At 49.2% G+C, this 9,729-nt stretch overlaps 3 protein-coding genes across 3 annotated transcripts; 2 read left to right on the forward strand and 1 right to left on the reverse strand.

Annotated features, from left to right (window-relative positions):
- Positions 1-1,159: 1,159 nt before the first annotated feature.
- LOC132255810 (aquaporin-like) lies at positions 1,160-3,119 on the reverse strand. Its single transcript, XM_059751971.1, has 3 exons — positions 2,470-3,119; positions 1,797-2,047; positions 1,160-1,732 (listed from the first exon to the last, which is right to left on the reverse strand). Exons 1-3 carry the CDS (start codon positions 2,627-2,629, stop codon positions 1,274-1,276), a joined length of 870 nt encoding a protein of 289 aa, XP_059607954.1. The 5' UTR covers positions 2,630-3,119; the 3' UTR covers positions 1,160-1,273.
- A 1,476-nt stretch (positions 3,120-4,595) lies between these two features.
- LOC132256105 (coatomer subunit beta') lies at positions 4,596-8,154 on the forward strand. Its single transcript, XM_059752292.1, has 4 exons — positions 4,596-4,713; positions 4,960-5,956; positions 6,170-7,902; positions 7,960-8,154. The coding sequence occupies exons 1-4, from the start codon at positions 4,711-4,713 to the stop codon at positions 7,990-7,992; spliced, it is 2,766 nt and encodes a 921-aa protein (XP_059608275.1). The 5' UTR covers positions 4,596-4,710; the 3' UTR covers positions 7,993-8,154.
- A 111-nt stretch (positions 8,155-8,265) lies between these two features.
- Positions 8,266-9,360, forward strand: LOC132256107 (small glutamine-rich tetratricopeptide repeat-containing protein-like). The gene is made up of 3 exons (XM_059752294.1): positions 8,266-8,401; positions 8,455-8,866; positions 8,921-9,360. Exons 1-3 carry the CDS (start codon positions 8,399-8,401, stop codon positions 9,262-9,264), a joined length of 759 nt encoding a protein of 252 aa, XP_059608277.1. The 5' UTR covers positions 8,266-8,398; the 3' UTR covers positions 9,265-9,360.
- Positions 9,361-9,729: the final 369 nt, after the last annotated feature.

Raw genomic sequence — 9,729 nt, forward strand, 5'->3', positions numbered from 1 at the left:
CTAATTGCAATTAGATTTATAGCTCTAAACAAGCTCTAATTGAATATAAGTCTATTTCAGTCTGCTTAGTACAATTTCGGCATTTATGAGCTTTGATAAGCACCTGTCCTGCGCGAGCGGAAATGTGTGAGCACACTTCTTAAGCGCTCCTTGGCTTTCACCCAGAGAAGGAGATAAGTTCAATTTATGGTGCATTCTCGAGGCGCATTAAAACTGCGGACAAGCACAATAAAACCTTAACCAAACTAGGCATATTATTGACATCACTTCTCAATGCGAATCAGTGATGAAAAGCACACAAATCCACTGGCACGGCGCTCTTGGTGCGTTCGGAGGTGCGACGAAGGCAATCAAGCAAGATTCATTGACGATGTGAGAGAATTACATGAGATTTGGGGCCTGGGATTAAGTCTGTTCCTCGTAGGATTTTCCAGTTAATTGCCAGTGATAAGATTTCGCCGCGTGCAATGAAGGTGCGCCGCTTTTGCACCCAAGAGGAACAAAACAGCGTTTTTCTCGCGCCAGCGGTGAAAATGATGATGTTCGAGAGCGAAACGGACAGAAATGAGAGGCTTTGGAAGTAAACATGCCCGCAGAGACTCTGTTCAAATTTCAACCACTTGCAGGAGTTTTGCAAAAAATTGCTGTTTGATCGCGAATGTATGGCACGATCATCTGAAGATGTAACCAGAGTCACGTGAATTTGACTTGAGTAATTTAGCATTAACACTTGACTTACCGGATTTTCTCGCTTTATTTCTTACTATCTTCATCTTGTGTTATTCATGCGTTATCGCTGTGTTTCTATTTTTGTTTCATGATTTTATCACTTCTTTTTTACTATATTTAATAAAAACATTTGTTATTTTCTTTCTATACAAAAATTTCTTGTTCTTCACTTTCTTGCCTAATTTTTTCAAGCTTGTTTTCCATCTCATATTTTTTTTTACAAATATTGAAAGAAACTGAGCAGCGAAACAGTCTGTCTGGTGTTGAAGAGAGAATGGCAAGGTAAGTTTGTGTGTGTTTGACTAGCGAAGAGACCAAACAGACAGACTTTGAGTGAGAGAGCGAGAATTATAGTGGGATTTGAGGTTTATATCTGGTGATCAATTTATGATTCTCCACCTGCAAGCTGTAATCTTAATGATTGTCGCAATAATTGTGCATAGAGTTTATTTGCAGTGTCACATTTGGTAGATCTTTACACATAATGATCATCACAAGATCGCAGAATTTGAGAAATATCATTGGGACGGCGAGCTCACACTCGTCAAACGTTCTTCCTCTCCGTGTCTTCGCGCCAGAAGACGAATTTGTACAGATACGCTGTGCAGATGGCGGCCAGCGGCGGTGCCACCCAGTAGATCCACTGGTCGTCGAAGACGCCCGTGTAGATGGCAGGTGCGAGACTCCTGGCGGGATTCATGCTGGCGCCCGTGTAGGGCCCGCCGGCGATGGACAGGACGGCCACCACGAAGCCCACCCGGATGGCGGACGAGTCCTGCAACTTGGTTGTGCGCGGATCCCAAACGCCGCACACTGTGAAAATGAGCACCGACGTGATGAGAAACTCAGTGAGGAAAGCCTCTCCGATGGACAGCTTCTCATGAACTGTGGTGGTGCAGAGCGCGTCCTCCTTGGCAAAGACCTCGGCGGGTGTGATGGCCACCAGGAAACCGTATCCCACAATCGCCCCCACCACCTGTGCGATGACGTAGAATAGCGCCATCTGCGGATCGGGAGGAGCGAGTGAAAGGGAGAACCTGTGCTGGTGGGAAAGGGCAGCAACTCACCCATGGACTGATCATGCGGAGGATAAGCGCCAGGATGGTCACGGAAGGATTGAGATGAGCCCCAGATATGTGACCGAATATCGTGATGATGGCGGTGACGATGAAGCCAAAGGACAGCGGGGTGAGCATGGGCGGGGGATCGACGTCTAGGCCAGTGACGCAGCTGGCACAGCCGACGAATAGCAGGATGGCCGTTCCCGCCACTTCTGCTGCGAATTTGGTGATGTTATCGAATGTCTCCTCGGATATTCCTGCAAGAAAGCGCACAGAAAGGCGTGGCATTTGAATGGGCGGGACTTAGGGTGGTAATTTAAGTAATAACTAGGAATCATTCTTATATTAAATGTGCAGAGAATTTCTGCATATCTTAAAAAATAATATTCTTTCCGTAATGCCATTGTTATAACTATCATATTTGCGATAACAAGTGCTGTTTATTGAAATTCCTCTATTCCTTGTTGACATTGTAAGTTGAATTGCATGACAATAATTCTGTACACACAGAAACTTACAACTTGGCTTGCACATTTTAGGTGCTGCACTGTTTATTTCAAGGTAGACTGTCGTAAATTTTATTGGCAGTTATTCAAATGTATTTTCGTGTGAGTTTATTAGAATGCAAGTCTTGTTTATCACAGTGAAAATTTGTCGTGTTTTGCAGTGCACGACTCACCGAGGATCTTCGGTTTCTCCTGTGCAGCGTAGGAGTCCAGGAGATCTGCATTGGAAGACACTTGAGAGGGTTGAGTCTGGAATGCATGAGTGTCGCCAATGATGGACACGCCGATTTCTGCTGTCTTCTGATGGTAAATTTCATTCCTCGTGTCAAGCATGATTCGATGAGTTTTTGGATGGGTGCCAAAGTGCAAGTCAGAGGTAAAAGAGCCGTGAAATCGCACTCAAAGGTCGACACGGGTTTTATTGATTTTCCCAAGACGCTCTCTTATCACAGTCTATCAGCGAAATTTGCACTCCGCGAGGAATTCACTGTTTTTTGACAGGGGAATTAACTGGGAGCTTTGCGAAGATATTGGCGCGTATGATTGATTCTCGGACAGGAAAATCCTCCACTTTCACTCCATCGGCCACTAAACTGAAGTTTGGCACACTCTCGTTATGAATCAGTGATTGGGATAATTCGCGCGCGCGATGAAAGGATTCCGAGAGTGAAATTGCGTGCGCTGGAAAATTGGCTCCACAGAGAGAGAGAGAGATGTTTTCACTTGGATGTTCGCAACACGACTGGCTTTTCACTGAACACTGCCTCGCAGTTTTTCACAGGGAGTTTCTTTTCCCACCATTCGGCTGTACATTATCTGCCCCGATAATCACTCTCGCACGGCGAAGGAATATTTGCATAGATTTTGAGAACAAGTCGCGATATCGCGATTGACTGTTCGGGAAGTTATCTGCCAGGTGATCCGGGATCATGGGTAAGTCATCAGGCAACGCCCAGAAAAATTCGGGGATTTGCAATCAGACGAGACAGCGCTAATTCCACTTGTTGTGCCATCAGCCAAAAAAAAACCCAGCGATTGCACACAACAATGATAATGCTGGTCAATCAGTGCTTTTCTGTGTCTTCCTGATTATCCAAAAATACCATTGCACTTTTGTGGAAAATTTATTGATACGAGAAATTGTTTAATAATGAGCTTTTTCCCACGCGTAAAGCATTATTATTGATCGCTCCTCATTCTGCGAACAGTGTCTGTCGCCGCACGGCGCGTGCTTGTGTCCTGAAATACTCCAGAATCCCCTCGTGGGAGTCATATAGGATGTACATAAGCAAGTAGATGAAAGCTTCCAGCTTCTCAGAATGATTTATTACGTAATAATGTCACATGTTGCCGTAAGAATTTTTTATAGCGGGTATTTTCTGGTGTTTCGCGGCATCACAAACGGAAGTCTAAACGGTTCCTAATATGATAGTCAAATTAGTGTCATGCTGAGCATGAATTATTGCATTTTTTTTATCTGCGCTGTTAACTTTATTAGCAATTTTGACCGGAAAGGAGATTCCGAGAAGCTCCGCCCAGTCCGAAGCCACGCCTTTTAAGTACGTTATAATTGCTTTAATTTTGATTATCTCAATGAACATATTATTTAATCGCAAGATCTTTCAGGAACACCTATTTATTAATATGCATTAAAAGAAAATTAAGTTAATGTATTTAAATGTTAAATTGAAAATTTGACTCTTCATTACAGTCATCGCATTAAATTCAAGTCTTATTTAATTTGGGTCTTTTAATAATCCTCGTGGATTAATCCTCCAGGCAACCGAAAGTAAAATGTACGGAGTTTGCAAATTTTACCCCATCTACTCTAAATAATTGAGTGAATAAGCATCTCTGTATTCAAATCTTTTCTTTTTTCTTCTAAATTTGGTGACATCGATTTTCAACCCGTGAATTTTGCAAGAATAGAACTTTGATAAGGGTCAGAAGATGTGTTTTTTCAGGAGCAATCAATAGATTGAGAGGCCTGGAATTTTTTTATTACATTACATTTGCCCACTCAAGCGTTTCACGATGAATTGAGAAGATATTGAATATGCTTCAATGAATTTTGGGACCTTTGTATCGCGAGATATTGCAACTAATATGAGTGCCAAAGAGATTCTTGCAATTTCTTATGCAACATAGAAGTTATTTCATTGAGTCCTAAATTGTTTCAGAGAAAATGCACATAATTTCTTCTGGTGGCGCGAAGTAAAATTGGCGCGCTTCTGCTGAGGCACGAATTGTTGAAACACCCACCACTGTGGCAGCACGAGCGACTCAGGAGAACTGATGGCAGAAGAAGAAGAAGTACGACACGTCTTCGGTTTCGAGGTGTCTCGAGAAAATTTGTTGATTTCCATCAAAAAGTGTGATATTTCAGTGAAAATCTACTTGGATTCTGTGCAAAAATGGTAGGTTTATGTGTCCAATTGTGTGTGGAGTGTGAAAATCATAAAATTCCTCGTGAATCCGATGGAAAATGATTGATTCTCATAGACTGAGTATTTCATCAGGTTCTGCAGGAAAAACGGTGAATTTCCATGATTTTTCACACGATGCACCTTCTTCGGGTGCTAAGCTATCCATTGTGGGGATTTATGGCCACTTCTTGTGGTTTTTATTGCGGAAAATACTCACCGTAACCTCATTCTTTGCAGCCTCTCCGGCTGGACATCAAGAGACGGCTCACGAGCCGCTCCGACCGGGTGAAGTGTGTGGATCTGCACCCGTCGGAGCCGTGGATGCTGTGCGCTCTCTACAGCGGTCACGTGCACGTGATGAACTACGAGAACCAGCAGATGGTGAAGGACTTCGAGGTGTGCGATCTGCCCGTGAGATCCGCGCGCTTCGTGGCGCGCAAGAATTGGGTCATCACCGGATCCGACGACATGCAGATCCGCGTATTCAACTACAACACGCTGGAGAAGGTGCACTCGTTCGAGGCGCATTCGGACTACGTGCGCTGCATCGCGGTGCATCCCACGCAGCCGCTGATCTTGACCAGCAGCGACGACATGCTGATCAAGTTGTGGAACTGGGAGAAGATGTGGGCGTGTCAGCGCGTCTTCGAGGGCCACACGCACTACGTCATGCAGATTGTGTTCAATCCGAAGGATAACAACACGTTCGCCAGTGCGTCGCTGGACAGGACTGTGAAGGTGTGGCAACTGGGCAGCAACGTGGCCAACTTCACGCTCGAGGGCCACGAGAAGGGCGTGAACTGCGTGGATTACTACCACGGCGGCGACAAGCCGTACCTCATCAGCGGCGCCGACGATCGCTACGTGAAGATCTGGGACTACCAGAACAAGACGTGCGTGCAGACGCTGGAGGGCCACGCGCAGAACATCTCGGCAGTGTGCTTCCACCCAGAGCTGCCCATCGTGCTCACAGGCTCCGAGGACGGCACGGTGCGCATCTGGCACTCGGGCACGTATCGCCTGGAGACCAGCCTCAACTACGGCTTCGAGCGCGTGTGGACAGTGGCGTGCATGCGCGGCACCAACAACGTGGCGCTGGGCTACGACGAGGGCTCCATTATCATCAAGGTGGGCCGCGAGGAGCCCGCAATGTCCATGGACGTGAACGGCGGCAAGATCATCTGGGCGAAGCACTCGGAAATGCAACAAGTCAACCTCAAGGCGCTGCCGGAAGGTGAGTTTCCCGAGTCTAATGTGAATGCAGCTTTTCGAGCATGTCTTATTAGAAAGGCTGCCGTTTTACGTCTTATAAGATAGACACTTACTTCTAATTGAATTATTTGGCACAAAAAGACACTTAAGAAGCAAATCACTTTGTTTAGAGACTCTCAAAAATGATCCGGAAGTTGGAATTCAAAGTTATGTCTTTGACTCTTTCCCCTGGCAGGCACTGAAATCAAGGACGGCGAGCGGCTGCCCGTGGCCGTGAAGGACATGGGCGCCTGCGAGATCTATCCGCAGACCATCGCGCACAATCCCAACGGGCGCTTCGTGGTGGTTTGCGGCGATGGCGAGTACATAATCTACACTTCCATGGCGCTGCGAAACAAGGCCTTCGGCTCGGCTCAGGAGTTTGTGTGGGCGTCGGAGAGCAGTGAGTACGCGATCAGGGAGAGCAGCGGCACGGTGAAGCTGTTCAGGAACTTCAAGGAGCGGAAGAGCTTCACGCCGGACTACGGCGCGGAGAGTGTTTTCGGCGGCTACATGCTGGGCGTGCGCACGTCCTCGGGGCTGACGTTCTACGATTGGGAGTCGATGGAACTGATCCGGCGCATCGAGGTGCAGCCGAAGCACGTGTTCTGGAACGAATCAGGCTCGCTGGTGTGCCTGGCCACGGACGATTCATACTTTATTCTGAGCGTGGACACGAGCACAATCGCGGGCGCGCTGGAGTCGAAGCAGGGACTGACGGAGGACGGCATTGAGGACGCCTTCGAGGTGCTGGGCGAGGTGCAAGAGGTGGTGAAGACGGGCCTGTGGGTCGGTGACTGCTTCATCTACACGAACTCCGTCAACAGGATCAATTACTACGTGGGCGGCGAGATTGTGACGATTTCCCACCTGGACAGGACGATGTATCTGCTGGGTTACGTGCCGAAGGACAACAGGCTGTACCTGGGCGACAAGGAACTGAATGTGACCAGCTTCTCACTGCTGCTGGCCGTGCTGGAGTATCAGACGGCTGTGATGCGGCGTGACTTTGAAACGGCGGATCGCGTGCTGCCCACAATTCCGCGTGAGCATCGCACGCGCGTGGCGCACTTCCTGGAGAAGCAAGGCTTTCGCGAGCAGGCGCTCCAGGTGTCCACAGATCCGGAGCATCGCTTCGATCTGGCGCTGCAAATTGGGGCACTGCAGATCGCGCTGGAGTTGGCGCGCGACTCGGACAGTCCGCAAAAGTGGGGCCAGCTGGCCGAGGCGGCGACGGCGAAGAATGACTTTGAGCTGATGCGAGAGTGTCTGGAGCGGGCGAATGACTTCGGTGGGCTGCTCTTGCTGGCCACGTCCAGTGGCGATGATGCAATGTTGCGCACCCTGGGCGAGAGTGGCACGCGCCAGGGGAAGCACAATATCTCCTTCCTCTCCATGTTTCTGCTCGGCGACACTGAGGCGTGTCTGGACATTCTCATCAGCACGAATCGCCTGCCTGAGGCGGCCTTCTTCGCGCGCACATATTTGCCGGATAAGATCTCGCACGTCGTACAGTTGTGGCGAGAGGAGCTGGGCAAGACAAACGAGAAGGCTGGCCAGAGTCTCGCCGATCCGGCGCAGTATGAAAATCTCTTTCCCGGCATGCACGACGCCGTGCGGACGCAGCAATTCCTCCAGCAATCGGAGAGCGGCGTCATTCCTGCCGGCCGCGCGGCCAGTCTGCCGCTGAACATCGACCGGAATGCTGTGGCGGAGATGAAGGCGGCCGAGGACAAGGGAGCTTTCGACTTCGAGCCCAGAATGCCAGCTGAAGTGCCGCAAAATGCTGCCACCGAGGGGAATCTGCTGGATTTCAGTGATCAGCCGGCGGTGAGGGCGGTTCCGCCGGCGCCCAAGCGAAAAACCTCCCTGGATGAGTTTGAGCTGGAAATAGAGGGAATTACGCTGGACGACAACATTGACACATCCGTGAGTGAATGATCTCTGGCCTCTTGTTCGTCGCTGACAATGAATATTCCTTTGCAGGACGTGAACATTGATGATGATCTGAGCGAGTGAAGGAAGATGAGGTTTTGCGGCCACAAAAGTCTTTAAGGCTCATCCTGGTATTTTATGTATTCCATCTTATCTACGAGACGTCAAGTTATCTTTATATAGAGCATGAATTTGAATAAAGAAGGATCCATTGATCACGCAGTTGAAGCTTTAAGCATCGCAAAAGAGCTTTTTGATAATAACAGCTGATTTTTCAAATGGCGATTCATGCGCTCCAAACGGCTGTCCTGCGAAATGAAATAAATTTCCGGAGCTCTTCGGGTGTTCGAAAATGGCCGATCGCGGCGAAAGCGAAATGTCAACATGTAGTATTTGATAGAATTTCCATGCTGCAGTATTTTGCTTTAGCGAATAATAGAAAAGGGACTGAAAGTCTGGTAGAATAGTGCGGGAATCCACAGGCGGAGCAATGGTGAGTGAGTGGGGCGGGGAGTGCGACGTAGCGCTGACGCTCTCGTCCTGCAGGTCGATGCGGAAAAATGTCCGGACCCAGACGTCCGCGAGCCGACAGCGGAGGAGATTAAGGAGCAGGGCAACCAGTGCGTGCGCGCAGGCAACTACAAAGAGGCCATCCTGCACTACTCGCAGGCCATCAAGATGACGCCTAATCCCGACGCCACGCTCTTCAGCAATCGCTCTCTGGCGTTCCTCAAGGTGAAGCTCTACTACTACGCGAACGAGGACGCAGACAGGGCCATTCAGCTGCGTCCCGATTGGGCCAAGGGCTACTTCCGGCGCGGAGAGGTGCAGACGGCGGCCGGGCACTACGACACAGCCCTCCTGGCGTACGGGCGGGCGCTCCAGCTGCAGCCGAATGACATCACGATCATCAATGCGGCGCAGAAAGTGGCAAATCTTAGCAGCCGGGAAGCCAAGAGTGAGATTGGCTGCGGGCGTGCGCCGAAGTGGAGCTAATTGTCCTGCTTTTCAGTGGCCAAGAGACTGCCGTGGATGTTCGTTGCGGCCGGCACTCTGCTGGGCGTGCTGATTTCCTTGGCGGACACCTTTCTGGCGGAGAAGCCTTCGCTGGCACATCCGGCCGTGGCATTCCTCCTCACGCTGGCGCTCGCGCTCCTGGGCTACGGTGGCTACAGGATGTACAGGTACATGGTGAACATGCAGAAGAAGGGCAACCTCGAGGCGCCGGTGGATCTGCTCGAGGGCTTCGAGAAGCAGGAGGATGTGGAGGATCCTGCAGAGACTGGCGGCACCGCAAATCGCAACAGATATTCGAAAGCCCAGGCGAGACAGCGCTTCCGGAAGGGGAAATCCTAAATCGTCCTGCACACACACATAAATGTACTTTCCGCGATTTTTCGCTGCGCTACGAAAGGAAAAATCCATCTGTGACTAAAGATTTATTTCAAAATTCCTGTGATTCTCTTTTCGTATATAGAATTTGTTTTGAAAACTCACGGCGAGTTTCGGACCATCGATTCCGCCGTGAAGACGCGAAGCAGAGACTCGATTTCCACGCAGCAAAATTAAATTATTGACTGCAAATGATAATATTTTTCACTCAACAAGTCAAGATATTTGAGTTAAGGGTGTTTAATAAGGAGAAACTGTAATTTTGTGTACTCAACCTTCAGAATCCTGCTCAGAATGTCCTGCAATGTTGCTCCAAAAGGTCGCTTTTCGACTCCTTGAGGGGCGCCTGAGGATGGAGTGGTCGGTGGTTCGGAGTTTCGCCGCGCGATGACAGCTGATGTGTGTCGGAATTCGAAAATTCGGCGCATA

Source organism: Phlebotomus argentipes, unplaced genomic scaffold (assembly GCF_947086385.1).
Source record: "Phlebotomus argentipes unplaced genomic scaffold, Phlebotomus argentipes genome assembly contig_5, whole genome shotgun sequence".
Lineage (NCBI taxonomy): Eukaryota > Metazoa > Arthropoda > Insecta > Diptera > Psychodidae > Phlebotomus > Phlebotomus argentipes.

Excerpts from the sequence above, each read along its gene's own strand:
- LOC132256107 (XM_059752294.1), top strand. Across the intron at positions 8,867-8,920 it reads TAGCAGCCGGGAAGCCAAGA|TGGCCAAGAGACTGCCGTGG; the intron begins GTGAGATTGGCT and ends CCTGCTTTTCAG.
- LOC132256105 (XM_059752292.1), top strand. Across the intron at positions 5,957-6,169 it reads CCTCAAGGCGCTGCCGGAAG|GCACTGAAATCAAGGACGGC; the intron begins GTGAGTTTCCCG and ends TTCCCCTGGCAG. Across the intron at positions 7,903-7,959 it reads ACGACAACATTGACACATCC|GACGTGAACATTGATGATGA; the intron begins GTGAGTGAATGA and ends ATTCCTTTGCAG.
- LOC132255810 (XM_059751971.1), bottom strand. The coding sequence starts at position 2,629 with ATGCTTGACACGAGGAATGAAATTTACCATCAGAAGACAGCAGAAATC. Across the intron at positions 2,048-2,469 it reads GGAGAAACCGAAGATCCTCG|GAATATCCGAGGAGACATTC; the intron begins GTGAGTCGTGCA and ends GCTTTCTTGCAG. Across the intron at positions 1,733-1,796 it reads TCCGCATGATCAGTCCATGG|ATGGCGCTATTCTACGTCAT; the intron begins GTGAGTTGCTGC and ends CCCGATCCGCAG.